Genomic DNA, 22,845 nt, shown 5'->3' with positions numbered 1-22,845 from the left:
TGGAACAGTGACTAGAACGGGGATAAAACCTGGAGTCCATCGAGAGCAATCGATCCGGGGACCCATTGCACCCCAGACAATTGCACTACCGCTGAGCAACGATGATGTAATGACATATATATGTGGGATGGTGCATATAAAGATCCCTTGCTACTACTAGAAAGAATGTAGCGGGTTTCCTCTCTAAGCCTACATGTCAAAATTATCAAATCTTTGACATCCAATAGCCGATTATTAATAAATCAATGTGCTCTAGTGATGACGTTAAACAAATCAAACATTAACTTTTAATGACATATACGAAATGAAGCTTAAGGCTGGTGGTGCAAATGTTCAGTTATAGACTTCAACCCCTTTTCATATCAACTTTATTTAATTATATCAAATTAAGGTTCAAGCACGCTGTCCTGGGCACGCACCTCAGCTATCTGGGCTGTCTGTCCAGAACAGTGGGTTAGTTGTTAGTGGTTAGAGAGAGAGAGAGAGAGAGAGAGAGAGAGAGAGAGAGAGAGAGAGAGAGAGAGAGAGAGAGAGAGAGATAGAGAGAGGGGGGGGGGGGGGGGGGGGGGTTGGGAGGGGAGGATGTAGTGGTCTTACACCTACCCATTGAGTCGTTAAAACTCGCTCTGGGGGAGAGCCGGTACCGGGCTGGGAACCCTGTACCTACCAGCCTTCAACCTTCAACCAAGAGTATCGATGAAAATCACATGTTAATAATCACCATCATCAGCATCAGCATCATCATCATCAGCAGCAGCAGCAGCAGCGGCAGCAGCAGCGTTAAATGGCGACCTTGGGATCGATCCCTGTTAGTGGGCCCATTGGGTTATTTCTCGGTTCAGCCAGTGTACCATGACTGGTATATCAAAAGCCGTGGTATGTGTTATCCTGTCTATGAAATAGTGCATATAAAAGATCCCTTGCTGCTAATCGCAAAAGAGTAGCCCATGAAGTGGCGACAGCGGGTTTCCTCCCTCAATATCTGTGTGGTCCTTAACCATAATATGTCCGACGCCATATTACCGTAAATGAATTGTGTTGAGTGCGTCGTTAAATAAAACATTTCCTTCCTTCCTTCCTACTTTTTCTTTTCTGATAAGTAGTGGCTAATTTGCTTTGCTTTCATTCGTTTCATCCTTTTCTGTCTTTGTGTACTTTCTTTTCTTGTCTAATAAGTAGAGGCTAATTTTACTTCTTGAAGATTGTAGATTATCAGTGAACAATGAAAATAATAAAACAAACACAAACTCATTACCGATAGTTATATTTTCATAATTTATATCCTTCCGAACGAGAGCACCAATTTTTATTTAACATCGGCTATAGAAACAATTTTGTAGGGTAGGGTAAACCGACAAAAACAACAACAAAAAACACAAACAGCGACTGAATACATATATAACATCAGGAAGGTATTTTAGAATGAAAAGGACAAAGATCATGTGGAACAGATTATCACAAAATGTATGGGCAAGTCCAGTACTTGTTCATATTGGGAATAGTTTGGTTCACAGCTGTTAACATATCTGTGTCAGTGTATGTATAATCTTATTCTGTAAAGTTATATCCCTCCACCCTCCTATCTGTTTTTCCTCTCCGTTTCTCTCCCCCACCTCCGTTTCTCTCTCACCTTTTCACTCCTTCCTCTCATATCTCCCTCCTTTTCCTCTCTCTCTATTTCTCCGTCTCTCTATCTATCTCACGCTCTGTCTGTCTGTCTGTCTGTCTCTCTAGGGGCGGGACGTAGCCCAGTGGCATAATGCTCGCCTGAAGCGCGGTCGATTTAGGATCGATCCCCGTCGGTGGGCCATTTGGGCTACTTCTCGCTCTAACCAGTGCACCATGACTGGTGTACAAATGGCTGTGGTATGTGCTATCCTGTCTGTGGGATGTGCATATAAAAGATCCCTTGCTACTAATAGAAAAATGTAGCAGTTTTCCTCTCAGAGATTATATGTCAAATATTACCAAATGTTTTACATCCAATAGCCGATGATTAATAAATCAATGTGCTCTAGTGGTGTCTTTTTGTCGCTATCTCTTGCTTCTCGCTCTCTCTCTCTCTCTCTCTCTCTCTCTTCTCTCTCTTCCACCTGCTCTCTCCACTTCTCTCTCTCTCTCTCTCTCTCTCTCATTTATTCTCTCTCTATCTGTCTCTCTTATCTCTCTGTCCCTCCACCATCTCTCTCTCTCTCTCTCTCTCTCTCTCTCTCTCTCTCTCTCTCTCTCTCTCTCTCTCTCTCTCTCTCTCTCTCTCTCTGTCTCTCTCTTCCACCTGCTCTCTCCACTTCTCTCTCTCTCTCCAGTTCTCTCTCTCTCCCTCCACTTCTCTCTCTCTCTCTCTCTCTCTCTCTCTCCCTCCACTTCTCTCTCTCTCTCTCTCCCTCATTCTCTCTCTCTCTCTCTCTCTCTCTCTCTCTCTCTCTCTCTCTCTCTCTCTCTCTCTCTCTCTCTGTGTGTGTGTGTGTGTGTGTGTGTCTATTTCTTTATCTCTAAACTCCAACTCTCTTCCCTCTATCCGTCTGTTGTACATAACACGGCAATTTCGCACACAGTTAACGATAAGATCACATTGGGCCCATTCTTACAATCACTTCGGAATTTTGACACAAGCCTTAAACGTAGCGCAAATTAATTTATAGTACTCTAGGTTTCATCCTCAAACCAGATTAAACGTTTTTTTAATCCTGAACCCAAATGCCCATAAGGAACATGCGTGAACCTTTTCAGCGATATAAGTACATGCAAACAGATCAGTTTCGCGTCTTGTCTATTTAGTACCCACATTTTGTGTTATGCCAAATCCTCCACCACTTCTAATAAACACAATTATTAGGTAAAGATTTTTGTTGTTGAAAACTACACATCATGGAAATATCATATACTGCCAATATCCTCATAAACTCTCAGGGCGAAACCAAGAACTATGTTTCACAAACATTACTTTGATATGGTTATCTTGACTGTCTCAAAAATATACTTCCTGCTGATTAACAAGAAGGTTGCTGGCAGTTTTCATACTCTAAAACTTGTGTCGCAACTACCACTCTGACATCAGTATTACTAGCTCCGTGTCCAGAATATAGTAGGGTGTCCTGAAACAGCTTCCTGTGTTAATCATATCACCTTTTGTTAATCATGTAACACCCTATCCTTGTGTCGCAATCACCTTGCCTGGCATCAGCCTGTTAGCAGTCCCTTTTTTTTTTATCATGTCATGACGTCCTGATACAAAACTTCAACAGTTCTTTGCTACCTGGAATTCTATGTGTTATTGTGACTGGTTATAAGGGTAACATCATTCCTTTTTAACATTTTCAACATTTCTTTGCTTCTTGTTTCTATGTGTTACTTTAACTGTAGCACCATTCCTTTTCCCTTTACATCCTGATAGAAAACTTTACTACATCCTTTACTAGTTGAAACTGTACCAGTGACAAAGCTTTTGTTTTCATCACATTGTGAACCAGTTGCCTTCAAAATGGGTCCCGTTTTATGCATGTTCAGAATGTCTCAAGCTTTGGCCAATTCAATATGGCCGTTAATGGACTCCCTTCCGTACTGCCATGCAGCTTGTAATGTCGTCTGTAGGTGTATCCATGACATAGCGTCTGTCCCCATCACATTATGAACCAGTTGTCTTCAAAATGTGTCCTGTTATTATGCTTATGATATGTTCAGAATGCCTCAAGTTTTGGACAACTCGATATGGCCATTAATGGAATACAGTCCGTACTGTCACGTAGATTGTAATGTCGTCTGTAGGTGGACCAGTGGCAATGCATCTGTCCTCATAGTATTATGAACCAGTTGTCTTCAAAATGTGTCCTGTTATTATGCTTATGATATGTTCAGAATGTCTCAAGCTTTAGTCAATTCAATATGGCCGTTAATGGACTCCCTTCCTTGCTGTTATGCAGCTTGTAATGTCGTCTGTAGGCTTCTGTCCACATCACATTATGAACCAGTTGTCTTTCAAAATGTGTCCTGTTATGACTCTTATGATATGTTCAGAATGTCTCAAGCTTTGGACAATTCAATATGGCCGTTAATGGACTCCCTTCCTTGCTGTTATGCAGCTTGTAATGTCGTCTGTAGGTGTGTCAATGACAAATATTCTTTTGTTTCATGCTATGAACCAGTTGCCTTCAAAATGTGTCCCGTTATAATACCTACGATATGTTTAGAATGCGTCAAGCTTTGGACAGTTCAATATGGCCGTTTCCCCTCTGCGTTAATGGACTCCCTTCCGTACTGTCATGCAACTGGTAATGTCGTCTGTAGCTGTGAGTGGAAGCAGACGTCAGATATGTGCTCTGTCGATTCATTCTCATCGTCTCGTCTGCTTGGTTTAGTTTTTTAAATCTACACAACAAACAGCTGAAGGCCTGGATAAATCCTTGTCTGAATTTGGAATTCATCCAGCAGTACACAATGGGGTTATACATGCAGTTACTCATCGCCAGCCAGTGGGAGATCATCCACACGATGTTCATGTGCTCTCCATCATAGATACTGGGGTCTACGTCACCAGTAATGTTGATGACATGAATGGGCAGCCAGCACACGGCGTAGATGATGACGACCATAAGCATCATCTTTGTTATCTGAAAAGGACAAAATAAAGAATATTAAATCAGTAACACAGAGATTAACTGATTTCTGTCTGAGATCTCTCTCTCTCTTTCTCTCTCTCTCTTTCTCTCTCTCTCTGTATATATGTGTGTATATATGTATGTATATATGTATGTATGTATGTATATGTATGCACGCGCCTGGTTGTGCATATATAGAGAAAACATCATATGCTACATTCTGTGGTGTTAAATCAGTATGTTAATGCAACACAAACAATGGCGATCGGTTAGCGTATTATATAGAGGATAATAAACGAGTTACCAGTTATTATCAAATTTATCTCCCGAGTGAAATAAGTCACGAGCTTTGGCGAGTGACAAGTGAAAATTATTTCACGAAGGACATAAATTTGATAATAACAGGTACCGAGTTTGTTAAACTATTTATTACCCAAGCTATTTGGGTTTTTTTTTAAAAGCCTTTATTTTCGATATAGCCTACATCGGCTACACGTCCATGTACACTATATATAGAAACGACGTAAACTACTTTACTGTTCTGGGTATTGCTTTAACATTGTATTTTATTCACGGTTCACAGATCAGTTTCAAAACCCAAAGCTCTATATATTCTGTAAAACAAAATCTATAATGAATTGTATTAAACTACCATTTTATTACAAGTTTAACACTGAAACCAGAAAGACACAAACGCTTTGAACAACGTGACGTCATTGTGTGTGCTTTGCCAAATCGTGACGACGTCATATTTAGTACCAACAAGGTGATTGGTGATAAATCAGTTTTATACCACCACGTACACTACTACTGGACGATTTGACGCCAACAAACCAAGCTCGTGACAAATAAAAAATATTTCACTCAGGACATAAATTTCATAATAACTGATAACTCGTTTATTAACCTCTATATAATGACGCTAGGAGAAACGCAATACAAACTAACACAGTATAATCCAGGGTGATCAGTCAACTGATTGTCAGAGTAACAATCTGTGGTAATGCAGTACAAACCAAGATGATCGGTCAAATTGTATTGAAAATGACAATCTTTGATAATTCAATACAAATTATACAAACAGTACAAACCACGATGATCAGTAAACTAATGGTCAGAATGGTTGTCTAATGTAATGCAGTACAAATTAGGGTAACACAGTACAAACCACGATGATCAGTAAATTAATGGTCAGAATGGCTGTCCAATGTAATGCAGTACAAAGTTAACTAGGGTACGACAGTACAAAACAGGATGACCATTAAACTAATGGTCAAGATGACAATCTAAGGTACGATAGTACAACCTAGGGTAACACAGTACAAAACAGGATAATCAGTAACCTAATGGTCAACATGACAATCTAATGTAATGTAGTACAAACTAGGGTACGACCGTACACACTAGGGTAACACAGTACAAACCAGGATGATAAGTAAACTAATGGTCAAGATGTCAATCTTAAGGTACGACAGTACAAACTATGGTAACTCGGTGCAAACCAGGGTCACCACCAAGTTTATTAGATCAATATTGAGATAACTGATGTAATAACGATAGCTGACACCTCCAGGATACAGACATATTGTCCTAGACACGGCTTGTCCGCATGAACCAAGCTTTATAGCTTCCACTTCTTGCAAGATTCTCAATTTTTCACAGCGATAAATAAAAAATGCATTAAGATGTCCTTTCACCGACAATACCACCAGCCTAATTGCTTTTATATAAATCTGTCTGGACAAGAACAGCGAATTGCATATTGCATTCAGCAGAGTGCTTTGCCGTAATAATTTTAACCTTGCTGAATTCCGACATATTAACTATTCTTGTTATTTGTCAAGGGTTATACAAGTGAGTGACCAATAAAGATACATTTTTGGCACTTGCCAGTGACGAAGTAAAAACGGAAAATACAATAATGTAAATCATGTCTTTAGGAACGGGACATACCAGCTCACAGTATTGCAGTATTGCAGTGAAAACATTACGTTTCCTCCTTTGCTCGACATACATGTATAAGATTATGCACATATTTCAATATACAGGACTCGAGATTAAGAATTTTGAATCAGTAACTTTTGCAACTAATAAAAACAAAATTAAAAACAAAAAACGTTATCCCTTCAACCAAAGGGTCGGGACGTAGCCCAGCAGTAAAGCGTTCGCTTGATGCGCGGTCGGTCTGGGCTCGATCCCCGTCGGTGGACCCATTGGACTATTTCTCGTTCCATCCAGTGCTTCACAACTGGTGTAACAAAGGCCGTGGTATGTACTAACCTGTCTGTGGGATGGTGCATATAAAAGATCCCTTGCTGCTAATCGAAAAGAGTAGCCTATGAAGTGGTAAACTGCGGCTATTTGGCTATTTCGACATTTAATATCGAAATGAGAGAGGAAACCTTCTACCGCCACGCAGGCTACTACTGAAAAGCAGTGCGAAATAGTTGATATGTACCCCCTACCCCGGCAGGACTTTGATAAATCGGTCCTATGGGTATTTGGTTTAGGAAAAAACCCCACCGTGGACAATTGGTGATACATACATCCCATCGCATGTCAGGTAAACACTCTACCATTGGGTTATATTCCGTCTAGAACCAAGGAAAGTCTATCTCAATGGTCTTGCAAAACATTCCGTCAAAGAATCTTAACATAATATGGGCATAATGGTCCAAAAAATCTAAGCAGAAATTTAGGTGAACCTAGAACAAATTCCAACAGAAGTTTTTTTTTCTTTCATAATTGTAAATATGGCCCCACTGGACATTATATCCAAAATCTGACACCGGGAAAAGCGCTAATTAGCATAAATTCAATAGGGCCGCCAACACCAAGATCGGCCTCGATGGTGTTGTGGTTAAGCCATCGGACATAATGCTGGTAGGTACTGGGTTCGCAGCCCGGTACCGGCTCTCACCCAGAGCATGTTTTAACGACTCAGTGGGTAGGTGTAAGACCACTACACCATCTTCTCACTCACTAACCACTAACAACTAACCCACTGTCCTGGAGAGATAGCTGAGGCGTGTGCCCAGTACAGCGTGCTTGAACCTTAATTGGATATAAGCACGAACATAAGTTGAAATGTATGCCAACACCAATTTTGAGGCCCTATATCTCCTATATTATTGTGTAACGTTATGACATAGAGTGTGAAACCACACAATTATTATTATTAATAGAAATCAGAGGGTAAATAATTAATTTTGCTTATACCCTCCCCTCGCCCCAGTGCTTGCTCACAACACATATCCAAATGGACAGTCGTCAGTGGTCCTAACGCACTGGCAGATGATTGCCATTTCTTCATTGCCATAACAGTTTTGTTCTCTCGACATGTAATCTTCATCTACCATGAACTAATGCCTTTAGAATATCCGGTAAAAGTGCGCTTCACTTAAGTTATTCTACATTTCTTTGCCACTTGGGTCACCTCAACCACAGTTAATCGCAGAACCATTAAAGATAATCAGTCTTCAGTGAAAAGAGCCGCATGCATTTGGTCTGGACTCAAATTTTAAACGACACGCGCAATATGTCGTATGAATAAGACTCAGGTTTAGCTGACAGGGGCGACAGGAGGCATAAATGGACTCTGACAAGCATGAAACTGTGCGGCAAAACCGTCTTATCGGGACTCCTACCGCGCTTTGTCCGTCTGACACGATCGCCATCTCGAAGGAATCTGAAGCAATATTGGACGATCCCCTTTTATACAGGGCGCGTGTCAAAACCACACGAACTAGTAATCTTTTTTCTAACGAAACAGCTTAATTGAGTCTCCGAGGCTACATAAGTTTCCACTTTGCAAAAAAGGGGTCTTCTTTCTCTAGATTTGATTTGAAGACTTTCTCGGTGGATTCTTTCGGCTTGGAAAAACAAAAATGAAGAAAACATGTCGCCGAAGATTCACTGAATGCTTACACTTTCGATTTGATTTGAAGACTTTCTCGGTGGATTTTTCTGCTTGCAAAAAAGGAAAATATGTCTCCCAAAGATTCCTTAAATGCTTCCTTGACCATAAAAATACCACCCACGGCCGTCGCAGAACGAAATTTCGTCTTGATTTATGGCTATTCAGTGACATAATGGGGCTGTCAGTTTAGTAGCGTCGAGGTGCTGCGACATCAATAATATATTTGTAACCGCCATCGACGAAAACGCTTGGCTGTAATTGATGGTGGAGCCCATATTACTAGTGAGGCGACGAAACTGGTTATTACCGAAAGTGCCGCTTATAAATAAACGAAACGGACACCAATCAAACTAGAGAAGAAAAACAAAATCCACGATGAATTACTCACCAGTACGCACCCCCATATATTACGACTTGTCACCGTACTAAGACATATTGAAGTGGGATATAGAATGTAGCTTTTATATTTGTAATTAATGCTTACTGGGTTATCGAATTGGTGTCGATCAATTAACCGATATTTTTTTCTAATAGAAGTGACCACAACCATTAAATTTTGATATGGTGTTTCCACATACTTAAGTATTACTAAACGTTAAGAAGTCAGGCCTCGAAGCTGTAAGATTAAAGGCAGCAGTTGACATACATTTTAGTTTTGTTTGTTTTGTTTTTGACGACACCACTAGAGCACATTGATTAATTAATCATCGGCTATTGGGTGTCAAACATTTGGTAATTCTGACACGTAGTCATCAGAGGAAACCCGCTACATGTTTCCTAATACAACAAGGGATCTTTTATATGCACTTTCCCACAGACAGGATGGCACATACCACGGCCTTTGATATACCAGTCGTTGTGCACTGGCTGGAATGAGAAATAGCCCAATGGGCCCACCGACGGCGATCGATCCCAAACCGACCGCGCATCAAGCGAACGCTTTACTACCGGGCTGTCCCACCCCAAACATTTTTAGAGTATTTTAATCTTAACCTGTGAACATTTTTAATCTAACCTCCAGCAGCTTCTTTTGTCCACAAATACAACAATAAATTCACTGGTATAGTTTAATACACTGTCATAAAATCATTATAGTTAAATTAGAAAGGATCCTTAATAATTTTCGAAAATTGCATGACATAGAGTTATAAGTTATAATTAATACCCATCTAACAAATATACTGTCAGCACTTCAAATTTAATTTTTAAAAATGTATATATTAATATTCAATTAGCTAAAACACATTCGTCATATTTCTATCATATTAATGATGGTGATGTGATTTGTAGATCACGCCCAGTTCACTAACCTTTGATCGCGAACTTTTGACCTTGATCGTTTGACCTAATTAAGAATAAGCAACGATTGGGCAGTGATCAGGACTGGTGCTTATAAAACTAGTCTAGACTCGAGACTCTAATAGAGTCTGAGACCCTAATGTCAAGACAACGCCATACAAATTGAATGCGTGTGACGTCATTAAAGATTAAGTCTGGACCTTAAAACTTTTATAAGCACGGTCCCTAATCTACTTAAACAGAACATCCACCCTCCATTTCACATCAAGAAGACACCATAAATACAATTAAAACTACTGACGTTCGTAAAACAACCCTGAAAGATGTTTACAAAACACACTGGACGTTGCCAGAGCAATTTCTCCTTGACATTAAATGAAATCTGACCATTCCACACTTGACAGATGGCGGTTAATTAACACAAGAAAGGCGGCAATTACGAAACAATCACGCCAGCGTCAACATCCGGGTCAGCTGAACGTCTTGGTTAACGTCACCATGGCTGCGTTTATCAGCCGACATCACCGTTGTTAACTAGCGCTTTGTGTCCTCGAACACAATGCATAATAATGGACCGTTTTGACATCTAATAAACGCACTTAGGTCCAGATTATACATGATGAAGGAGCTTCCGGCAACCGCAAAATTATATGCCTTCTTCTCGTATCCGCATTAGAAGTTGGTCCATGGAGATTGTCGTTATGAATGAGGACAGATTCATTTCAGTAAGTGAATTATTTAGAAAATAACAACAGTCAATCTTAATCAATTTAGAAGAAATCAACAGCGTTTATATTTATTTATTTTAAATTGGTAAAGGTGAAGAGACCGGTTTGATTTATAATTTAAAGGAAATCAAGTTTGGTATTTTGTGAAGAAATAACTAGATTTTATAACGGGCGGGATCTAGCTCAATCGGTAGAGAAATACCCTGAGGTGGTTGGATCGCAGGATCGAAACCCATCGGTGGTCCCATTCTCTGATTGTTTTTTTCTCTCTCACCCCAGCCAGTGCTCAACGACTGGTATATCAAACTATATCATAGATATGTGCTGTCCTGTCTGTGAGAAAGTGGATATAAAAGATCCCATTGCTACTAATGGAAACAAAATGTAGCGGATTTTCTCTGAAACAAACAAAATAATAAATAAATAAATAAATACTATGAAATATATATATATATATATATTATTTCACGAGGGACATAAAATTGATAATAACTGATACCGAGTTTGTTATTCTATTTATTAACCCAGCTATTTGGGATTTTTAAAATTAAAGCCTTTATTTTCGATATAGCCTACACGTCCATGTATACAAAAACGACGTAAACTACTTTACTGTTCTGGGGCCCTATTTTCGAAGCCATCTTAGCGCTACGAAATCGTAAAACCGTCGTAGGTTGTGACGTCACTACAGCGCACGCCATAGTGACGTCATAGCTTACGATGATTTCACGATTTCGTAGGCTAAGATAGCTTCGAAAATATGGGCCCTGGGTATTGCTTTAACTTTGTATTTTATTCACGGTTCACAGATAATTTTCAAAACCCATAGTTCTATATATTCTGTAAAAAAAAATCTATAATGAATTTCATGAAACTACCATTGTATTACAAATTTAACACTGAAACCAGAAAGACATAAACGCGAACGCTTTAAACTACGTGGCGTCATTTTGTGTGCTTTGCCAAATTGTTATGACGTCATATTTAGTACCGACAAGGTGATTGGTTTCTTGGTGTCAAATCATCCAATAGTAGTGTATGTTAAACCAATGCATGATAATTTCTCAGTGAGAAATTATTATTTTTATTTTCCCCGTTATGAATGTCTGCTTGAGTAATATATATATATATATATATATATATATATATATATATATATATATATCTATCTATCTATCTATCTATCTATCTATCTATATAACGACTCATCCTAGAATAATGATGTAATATTAAATCCGGTATTTTTTTTCTTCTAGTGTTTATTCCTCCTACCAACAGTGCGCACATGAGAGAGATAGACAACTACATTTTCTTCATGTCTTAAATCTACTGGCCTATCTTTGCGCAAGCCTGGAAACTTGTTAGGAAATAAATGAATTGTAGACAGTTGAGTGACAAACGGATTGCGAGATAATCCGTTTTGGGAAATGCGTTTATCAAACGCTTGCCAGTTATCTATTGAATCTGTACACCGACAAAACGATTAAACGGCGATAGGCATCATGCATTGTGACCTAAAGTTATTTACTGCATAAGGTCTATCAGTCTGAAACTTGGGTGTATATAAACTTTAAACTATATATAAACTATAAATACAATTAACTGCACACAGTCCCAACAGATACGACTGTTTGATTTGATTCTGTTAAATGCTGATTGAATTCTGTAAATATATATATATTTTTTTATCATTGAAAGAACAGTATTGGCCTCGGTGGCGCAGTGGGTAAGTGACTACAAGATGCTAGGTCCAGGGTTCGCATCCCGGTACCGGCTCCCACCCAGAGCGAGTTCTCAAGGGCTCAGTGGGTAGATGTAAGGCCACTACACCCTCTTCTCTCACTAACCACTAATAAACTAACAACTAACACACTGTCCTGGACAGACAGCCCAGATAGCTGAGGTATGTGCCCAGGACAACGTGTTTGAACCTTAATTGGATATAAGCACGAAAATAAGTTGAAAGAAATGAAAGTACAGTACAGAAAAATGGAAGACAGGTAGGGAATATGTCTATAGAGGCCCACTGTTTTGAAATTTTGAATTAGCTATTGAACTACTTGGAAGTAAACGCGTCTGTATTGTCTGCTATTTAACGTCAACTGTGTGAATCCGTGAAGCCATTCAATAACAAATTTGCCATGATTTTTTTGCCATATTCAAACCCAGATGAAGGAAGGAAATGTTTTATTTAACGAAGCACTCAACACATTTTATTTACGATTATACTGCGTCGTACATATGGTAAAGGACCACACAGATATTGAGAGAGGAAACCCGCTGGCGCCACTTCATGGGTTACTCTTTTTGATTAGTAGCAAGGGATATTTTATATGCACCATCCCACAAACAGGATAGCACATAACACGGCATTGGATATACCAGTCGTGGAGCACTGGTTGAAGCGAGAAATAGCCCAATGGGTCCACTGTGACGGTGATCGATCCCAGACCGACCGCGCACCAAGAGAGCGCTTTACCAGCTACGTTCCGCCCAAACCCAAAATAAAACAAATAAAAGCAAATCGTTATAATAAACAAAATCATATTTTGTTCTGAATTCTTTCTTGGTTCTAGAACAATGACGATCAATAATACAAAGTGAAAATTAAAAATGGACGTTCATGAAGTACGTATAATATAAAATTATGTATCTATAAAATTAATTATATATTATATTGTTTATGTTTCCATTGAAAACAGTGACGTGTTCATGAGATAGAGCGCTCGTAAACTATTTGACTGGTACCATCGTCTTCTGTCATATCACATTCATATAACGTAAGGCGCAAAACCCCAATGTTGCGAGCGACCGCGATAGCTCACTCTCCTGAACATGGTTAAGATGTTTGCACACTCTGTCTAAATGACGTGACGTCGTTTTGTATGTTTGCCAAGTTGTGTTGACTTCATAATTTAATACCAACCGTGCCTTTTAAAAACAGCGCTAAATCGCCCAAATAACACGGTACATTACAGCAAAGAGCAATAATTTATCTTCTTTACGAGGGGACGAGAGGTAGCTCAGTGGTACAGCGCTCGCCTGATGCGCGATCGATCTAGGAGTTATTTCTCGTTCCAACCAGTGCTCCACAACTGGTGTAACCAAGGGCGTGGTATGTACTATCCTGTTTGTGGGATGGTGCATATAAAAGAACACTTGCTGCTATTCGAAAAGAGTAGTCCATGAAGTGGTGACAGCGGGTTTCCTCTCTCAATATCTGTGTGGTCCATAACCACATGTGCAACGCCAAATAACCGTAAATAAAATGTGTTGAGTGCGTCGTTAAGTAAAACATTTCCTTCTTCCTTCCTTCCTTCTTTGTTCTTTACGACCGGTAGCAAGTGTAATGATATAATATTTAATAGTAATAACAATTTGGTTTGAAAAGACACAATAAACACATCACCACCACCATCACTACGACCAAGAAACAAAACAAAACAAAACAAAACAACAACAACAACAACAACAACAACAACAAATGTTGTATACTTCCAAAGACACCGTCAGTTTATGCCTACATAATAAAGACAAATATTTCCCTATTAAAAAGATTAAAACATATAATTTTCTTAACAACGCTGAATTTAAGCTCTTTTCCATTACCTTGTGATGCACTATGAAAAACAGTCGACAAAGTAATTTTAGTTAAATTATAGGTTCCACGCAACTCATATATTATCTTGTGCGTGGGATGCTCTTGTAGCCTAAAGCCGACAATTCACTCTACGATAATTGGATTGACGAAAACCTATCGAAAAGAAAACGGGGAAAAAGCCCTTCTGAATTTGTAGTATTAGAACATACTCTATCTTGCAGGTGTTTAGACTGTCAGGAGATAGACTATCGTTTACTCTAATGTGTATGTTTTTTGGTTCTTTTTTGTAGATGGTTAATCGAATGTGAATGACTGGTGTTATCTACAGCAAAGTGTAACAACTACTGCAGGAACTTTTTTCTCTCATTATTTTCTTTGAAAACAAGAGTATCTCAGATGGCTCGACTCATTAGCTAACCATGGTTATAACATATATATCGGTGGCCACCCCCCCCCCCAAGAACCCCAAAACAACAACAACAACACCCCCCCAACACCCCCAAACAAAACAAAAAACAAAACACCCCCCCCAAAAAACAAACCCCCAAAAAAACAACCTACTGAATATAAAATTATTTAAAAGGTATGGCGATTGTAATTTGGATATTCCACACCCATTACTATATCGATATTTGCCACCTTCGATGAAATTTGTAGGCGCGTAGGTCAAATATTGTTAAAATAGCAACAAATTCAAAATTGTAAGTAAAAACAAAGCGCAACATCCAATAGCCGACAATTAACAAATCAATGCACTCTAGTGATGTCGTTAAACAAAACATACTTTTTACTTTCTGAACATCAAGTGAAATAATTGTTTTAGTTATAAAATTATTTGCAATAAAGAGAAAGAAAGAAAGAAATGTTTTATTTAACGACGCACTCAACACATTTTATTTACGGTTATATGGCGTCAGACATATGGTTAAGGACCACACAGATTTTGAGAGGAAACCCGCTACTCTTCCGATTAGCAGCAAGGGACCTTTTATTTGCACTTCCTACAGGCAGGATAGCACAAACCATGGCCTTTGTTGAACAAGTTATGGATCACTGGTCGGTGCAAGTGGTTTACACCTACCCATTGAGCCTTGCGGAGCACTCACTCAGGGTTTGGAGTCGGTATCTGGATTAAAAATCCCATGCCTCGACTGGGATCCGAACCCAGTACCTACCAGCCTGTAGACCGATGGTCTGCCACGACGCCACCGAGGCCGGTACGCTATTCTTAAGTTAAATGAGCTCCGTGGTCTAGTGGATAAGCTGCTGGACAATCAAGCTGACGACAGTGGATCCGAACCCAGTACCTACCAGCCTGTAGACCGATGGCCTACCACGACGCCACCGAGGCCGGTTGCAATAAAGAAAACCCTTGTATGAAATGGCTGTTCATTACATTTCAAGAAATTAAATATTTCTATTGTGATTCCGAGTTAGTTAGTTTTGTTTAACGACACCACTATAGCACATTGATTTATTTATCATCGGCTATTGGATGTCCAACATTTGGTAATTTGGACATATAGTCTTAGAGAGAAAACCCGCTACATTTTTCCATTCGTAGCAAGGAATCTTTTATATGCACCATCCCACAGAGAGGATAGCACATACCACGGCCTTTGATATACCAGTCGTGGTGCACTGGCTGAAACGAGAAATTGTCCAATGGGCCTACCGACAGGGATCGATCCTAGACCGACAGCGCAACAGGCGATCGCTTTACCAGTGGGCTACGTCCCGCCCCTGTAATTCCGAGTGACACAAACACGGTGACTGTCTGCCAATATTGCACGACAACCTTATCGTCATTGCATCGTCTCGATTAACCACTCACAACGTATTTCTAGGGAATATTTGATGACTGTGAAATCAAGATATTTGCCAGTCGAGGGTTAATGCTTTAGTTCCATATATTTTAGCTAGATTCAACCAGGGGTCATATGATTGGTCAACTGATCAGTAACCATACGTAATCGTTCAGTGCCGAAATTACGAGTGGGTGAAGTGATTACCATTAACACAAAATTAGAAAAATAAATCACAAGAAAAAGACATGCGTAGGATGGTGGTAGGGATAATATACAACATAATTTTTAAACTACGGATGTTTGGTAGCTAATATTTGATCATTGTGACACATGAGTTTAGCCAGAGAGAGCAGAAAAAACGCTCACAGTAAAAAGAACCAAATAAAGAAATGGTCTATTTAACGACGCACTCAATACATTTTATTTACAGTTATATGGCGTCGGACATATGGTGAAGGACCACACATATATTGAGAGAGAAAACCCGCTGTCGCGACTTCATAAGCTACTCTTTTCGATTAGCAGCAAGGGGTATTGTATATACACTATCCCACAGACAATGTAGTACATACCACGGCCTTTGGTATATCAGTCGTGGTGCACAGGCTGGAACGAGAAATAGCCCATTGGGCCCACCGACGGGGATCGATCCCAGACCAATGAGCGAGCACTTTACCGCTGGACTACGTCTCACCCCCATAACCAATTAAATCGTTTAGAAACGTTAAGCACGTAGTGTGTTAACGAAGCCGCGTGCTTACAAACTGCGTGTTCTCTCATATCACATCCATCTAACGTTAGGCTCAAAAACCAAACTAGCATGCGATCGCTCAACCCTACTGAACATGCGTCTGTAGTAAAAGTGTGTTTTATTTTAACGACACCACTAGAGCACATTGATTCATTAATCATCGGTTATTGGATGTCAAGCATTTGGTAATTCTGACATAGTCTCAGAGAGGAACCCCGATATATTTTTCAGTTAGTAGCAAGGGATCTTTTATATGCAACATCCCACAGACATGGTATCACATATCACGGCCTTTAATATACCAGTTGTGGTGCACTGGCTGGGAAGAGATATAGCCAAATGGACCCACCGACGGGGATCAATCCCACACAGACCGCGCATCAGACAAAAGCTTTACCACTGGGCTACATCCCCCTTCCCCGTCTCTGTAGTACGCAAATAGGCGCAGTTTGACGCAAATGGGCGCAGTTTGACGCAAATGGGCGTAGTTTGACGCAGACCAAACGTATTTTTTTTATGGAAACACAGTCGCAGACTTTCTGCTTCAGATCTGCCCGATGCAAAACGTCTACATTTGTGCTCCAATGAAAAGTGTCTTTGTTCTGCGTCTGTCGACGAAGTGTTACAGACTATAAAAACCAGACGTTGGCCATGATTGTTGCCGTTGAACGCAGATCAGGGCCCGTGAGTATAGATTCAAATCATTAATGACGTCACATTGATAAAATCTCAGACTCTAGTCTAGACTCTAAGAGTTTTATATGCACAGGGCAAAACATACCTTCAGCTAGATCGAATGACCTTTAGCCCTCCCTTTTGTTTTTATGTTGTAGGGTGTCACTCGAGCTAATCTTCAGCTGGTCTTTTTTTCGCCAAATGTTTGCAGACTATTTTGTGGTTTAATTAATATGTTACTAGTATTCTGTGGGTAATGTGTAGATGAACAAATTGCCTTCCGACCTCTCATTTTATCAGATTAGGAAAAAAAGTTTGTTTTCTTTAACGACATCACTAGAGCACGGCTTTTGGATGTCAAACATTTGGTAATTCTGACACATAGTCATCAGAAGAAACCCGCTACATTGTTTCTAATGCAGCAAGGGATCTTTAATGCACTTTCCCACAGACAGGAAAGCACATACCACGGCCTTTGACCAGTTGTGATGCACTTGCCATTTTGGTGCTATTTTCTTATTTCTCAAATATCATTTAGTTTTACGAAATAGACTACGTGCTAAAACCATGTATAGCAGAAGACGTAAAATATCAAAATACAAAATACCTAAAAACAGCTTTAAACCTAACGCCAGCTCTATTACACTCCCGTAAAACCTTTATCTTGTAAAATCACGCTTCTCTTTCACAAGCGATAATCAAAGAAATCCTATACCTGACGCTAGCTATATCCCATTCCCGTGAAACCTTTGACTTATAATTCTAATTTATATTTTAAATTAACGTTTTCTGTCACTTTTTATAATCAAAGCAACTTCACACCTAACGCCAGCTCTATTACATGCACCTTTCTACTTCACTTGTTTTAATCACCAGTAAATGTCATACTTAATTTCAGTGCCCCGTTCCACGAAACAATCTTAGCGCTAAGATCACCTTAGGTGAATATCTATATTATGTACTTAAGGTGGTCTTAATGCTACGATCGCTTCGTGGAACGAGGCACAGATCTATTGTAACCCCGTACAGCAACCAAACACTGGCAGATAAAGGTTGCCAGTTTTGTTTCTTTTGGCAGACACGACGTTAACGACAACAGAATGACGTTTTGAGTGGTGAAGAATCATCACACTCGCACACATGAAAGTGTTGGAGAGTGTCTCAGATTTCAATACCGACACGTGTCATGTGTACTATTAGATTAGTGTCGTGTCGCGTGCATTATTAGATTAGTGCCGTGTCCGCGTGACCTTCGTAAAGAGAATCAATAAGAGTTTCAGATTAAATTCTCCAACATTGGTTTAAAGTTTAAAACAATGTTTTTTTCCAGAATGTTTGTTTTGGCAACTGTACATGTATATATACAAAGATGCATGGATACAAACAAGCATGCTTATATGCATGTATGCCTTGCACTGGCATACAGTATCACACATACGTAATACATACCTACAAGGGACAGCCAAAACGTTGGTAAAAGCTAGGTATTATGTTAAAAACGATGACCAAACATTCCGACATTACATTTTCCCCCAACATAACCACCCTTGACGTGAATCCTTCAAGCTACTGATGCCAGCAAAATAGAACCCTTCTGGCTGGGCCCATCAACCACCCTTCTTTGTCAGACTTTCACCATCTTCAAGCCGGGTACCACGAAGGATGTCTTTCAAATTCCGGTACAGACAATAACCACTCTGGGCCAGGTCCGGACTGCACAGATAGGGTGTGTGTGTGTGTGTGTGTGTGTGTGTGTGTGTGTGTGTGTGTGTAATTATTTCAACTTGAGAATTCCTGAACATTGGGGAATTATCGTGGGGCAACATGACACCAGTTGTTAATATCCTTCGTCTTTTGATTGCTAGTCTCAACTGTGTCATCACATTAGTATACCAGACGCCAGAGACAGCAGTTTTCTAGTTCCTTGATTTAAACAAATTCACATATCAATCACTAATGCACACACTACAGGATGAAACCCGTCAGCAGCTACGTTTTTAACCGGAACATTATTGAAAGCGGGTGCAGTCGGGTTTCTTCCTGTTGTGCGTGTATTAGTGATTAATATGTGAAAAATGTGTTATCAGGAATCTCTAAGATGATCGATGTAAAGGTATTTAACGTCAAACATACGATTGTTGTTCTGTTAGAGCGGGAATCTTTGACTACCGTTTGGTAGGCAGCGATTGCGCAGAATGTATATAGATTGGCGGTTACAGAGCGTTGCTAACTGTCCAAATGTCCGTCTAGCTTTCTTACCGATAGAGTACTCGGGCTAATCGTCATACGGATAATACCACCCACCCCTATTTGACACACTAGTGGACTAACATTAAAGAGAATGTCCTGAGTTTGCCGCCATAGTAACATATTTACACCTAACAGATTTGTTTTGACAACTGAGAAACATATTACAGATATTCTCCTGTTTGGAATATCAGTATTTGTGTAAACAAGATGTTTGTTTTCATCTTAATAGTGCACTTGCCCAAAGGCATACTCAGGGCCGTACCCTCCGGGGTGGGGGGTGGTGGTGGTGGTGGTGGTGGTGAGGGTTCAGGGCCTGAGAATCTCACCTTTTTTTTTACTCCAGAAAATAGCATACACATCTCAGGGTTTAATTTGTATAGTATTTCATTTGTTTATAAAAAGTAATCCCTCCCCTATGATTTTGATCAGGGTACGGCCCTGATACTGACTGCTACAAATATTATCACACAACCGCAAGCACACTGGCTATCCAGACACTGATATTCTAAACACGAAATTGTATGTAATATGTAATTTCAAGAATCACATTGGAACAAATTCTGGTTTAACCAATTTTCAGTTGCGAGATGACTGATGTTATGGCAATAATATTTTTATTATTTTCATAACCTCTTACCGCGAGTTAAGTGAAATAACATCATATCTTTAGAGTACTATAGCCCTACCCGTAACTTTAATTAACAGTTTTCATAGCATCAGACGACGCTCGCACTAATAACACTGGTGGGCATTTTCTCTTTCATTTGGTATCTAAAAAAAGTCGAAAACAAAGACATGTTATCGGAAAAAGTGGACACGATCTCGAGACTTAGGATTTCATAAATTATAGATTTGTAAGATGGCATCGGATCAAAGAAGGATTAGTTTTCTGTGACGCGAGCAATTAGGATCGACACTATGGTCCCTCAATTGTAGACTTGTACGCCGACATCGTGTCTGAGCGGGATTAGCTTCAATGAATGGAGAAATTGGAAACGACTACCTATGGTCCTTGAATACAAATAAAGTCTACAGACGGACAACGTGGCATGGAATAACAGTATTTAAATAAACAAGAGGTTTGTATTCATCCTAACATTGCAGTTGCCCAAAGGCATACTCAGGGCCGTACCCTCCTAGGGGGCTGGGGGGACGGACAGTTGCCCCCCTGAGAATCTCACCAGAAAATAGCATACACATCTCAGGATTTAATTTGTATAGTATTTCATTTGTTTATAAAAAGTAGTACCCCCCCCCTAGGATTTTGATCAGGGTACGGCCCTGATACTGACTGCTACAGACATTATCACACGACCGCAAACACACTGGCTATCCAGACACTGATATTAAATATTAAATGTGGTTAAGTTAATGAATATTTTATTAGCCAAAGACTAAATGTTGTAGCCACTTTGTATATATAAAAGTAACAATTGGCCAATTTGGCAATGGACAAGGTGGTGGCTGGACGTAGCCCAGTGGTAAAGCGTCCGACGGATGCGCGGTCCTTCTTGGATCAATCCCCGTCGGTGGGGCCATTGGGCTATTTCTCATTCCAGCCAGTGCACCACGACTGGTATATCAAAGGCCGTGGTATGTGTTATCCTGTCTATGGGATGGTGCAAATAAAAGATTACCCTTGCTTCTAATGGGAAAATGTAGCGTGTTTCCTTTCTAAGACTATGTGTCAAAATTACCAAATGTTTGACATCCAATAGCCGATGATTAATAAATCAATGTGCTCTAGTGGTGTCATTAAACAAAACAAACATTTGGACAAAGTGAGCCCTGAATTTTAATCGCTAAAAAAAACTGAGTTGGAAATATATTACAATGGCTGCACACTCAGGACAGTCCCTTTAAATAATAATACTAATACCTTTTTCTTTGATTCATTCATCCGCTGATCCCTGGACGACACGGCTTCGCCTGGAGTTTTGTTCATCCAGATCACCACGATTATCTGCCCATAGGCGACAATCATGATCGCCAGGGGCATGATGTACTGGAGAATCAAGATGGCGGTGCTGTATATTTTCCTGGCGGAGTCCAGCGGCCAAATCTCTTCGCAGAACGTCGGTGCCGTGGACACGTTCACGTACTTGTGCGTGCTGGAATAACGTCCCGTGGGGATGGGAATCACGAAGGACAGTATCCATATGATGGCGATTATAATGAGCGCCGGCCCCTTCGTCAGCTTCTGCCTCAGCGGGAAGATGATCGCCACGTACCTATCCAGACTGATCGCCGTGAGGGTGAACGAACTCAGGAACACCATGACGACCTGCAGGTACGTGACGACGGGGCAGAGGAAGTCCCCGAAGGGCCAGTAGTTGAGGACGAGGTTGGCGACGAAGGTGAAAGGAATGCAGAAGAGAGCCATGAGGATATCGCTGATGGCCAGGCTGACGATGAACAGGTTGATGACGGTGCGCATCCGCCTGACGCGCAGAACCGTGAAGCAGACGATAGTGTTTCCGCCAAAGGCAAGCACTACGATGAGAGTGTACATCGTTATGATGGTCACCTGGAGGTAGACCGGCACCATCAGCGGGGAGTGGCCCGGCGGCAGTTCGACAGAGGTAGTGTTGTCCACGTCCCAGCTGAAATTTACCGGGAGGTGGGTCGTCATGGTGATGCCTTGGTTGCCTTCTTTTATGACGTCACTATTCACCATTCCCTTGACATTACTAAAAGAAAATAAAAAAAGAAAAAAAGAAAGAATGAAAATTAAATATTAACACACGCACGCACACACACAAAACGTTTCTGTTTAGGATTGTTTCTGTTAGAGTGCAAGACGGACATTTGGACAGTTATAATGACAGTTCGCGGGCTAGGTGGTATGGATGAAATGGAAATTAAAATTCGTCCAATACCCATCGCCTGCTGGTTTGATGTGTTTATCATCAAAAAACCCAACAACAACCCCCACCCCCCCCCCCCAACCCCCCCCCCCCCAAAAAAAAAAAAAAAAACCCAACCCCAAACAAAACAAAAACAAAAACAACAACAAAAAACAACCCCCAAAACAAAAACCCCAACAAAAACCCCAACCAAAAAAACACAAGAAATTTTTTTAAGAAAAATCATCACGTATAAAAAATGGTTTCATTGTGCATCACCAACTCTTGTACAGTTGTGCAACAAACATTGTTCAGTGGCGGATCCAGACAGTGCATTTAAGGGGGCCCCAATGACATGTGGCCGAAGGCCACA

The 22,845-nt window shown here is 40.3% G+C and overlaps 1 protein-coding gene across 1 annotated transcript; it reads right to left on the bottom strand.

Annotated features, from left to right (window-relative positions):
* Positions 1 to 2,421: 2,421 nt before the first annotated feature.
* Positions 2,422 to 22,560, bottom strand: LOC121379999 (RYamide receptor-like). The gene is made up of 2 exons (XM_041508707.1): positions 21,506 to 22,560; positions 2,422 to 4,607 (listed from the first exon to the last, which is right to left on the bottom strand). The coding sequence occupies exons 1-2, from the start codon at positions 22,301 to 22,303 to the stop codon at positions 4,194 to 4,196; spliced, it is 1,212 nt and encodes a 403-aa protein (XP_041364641.1). The 5' UTR covers positions 22,304 to 22,560; the 3' UTR covers positions 2,422 to 4,193.
* Positions 22,561 to 22,845: the final 285 nt, after the last annotated feature.

The sequence above is a fragment of the Gigantopelta aegis genome, chromosome 8 (assembly GCF_016097555.1).
Source record: "Gigantopelta aegis isolate Gae_Host chromosome 8, Gae_host_genome, whole genome shotgun sequence".
NCBI lineage: Eukaryota > Metazoa > Mollusca > Gastropoda > Neomphalida > Peltospiridae > Gigantopelta > Gigantopelta aegis.
The sequence above is the reverse complement of the archived record's forward strand: the minus strand, read 5'-3'. Positions and strand labels throughout refer to the sequence as shown.

Bases quoted from the DNA above. Each gene is read 5' to 3' on its own strand.
- LOC121379999 (XM_041508707.1), bottom strand. From the start codon at position 22,303: ATGGTGAATAGTGACGTCATAAAAGAAGGCAACCAAGGCATCACCATG. The intron at 4,608-21,505 runs GTATTAGTATTA...TGTCCTTTTCAG, and splicing joins TGAATGAATCAAAGAAAAAG to ATAACAAAGATGATGCTTAT.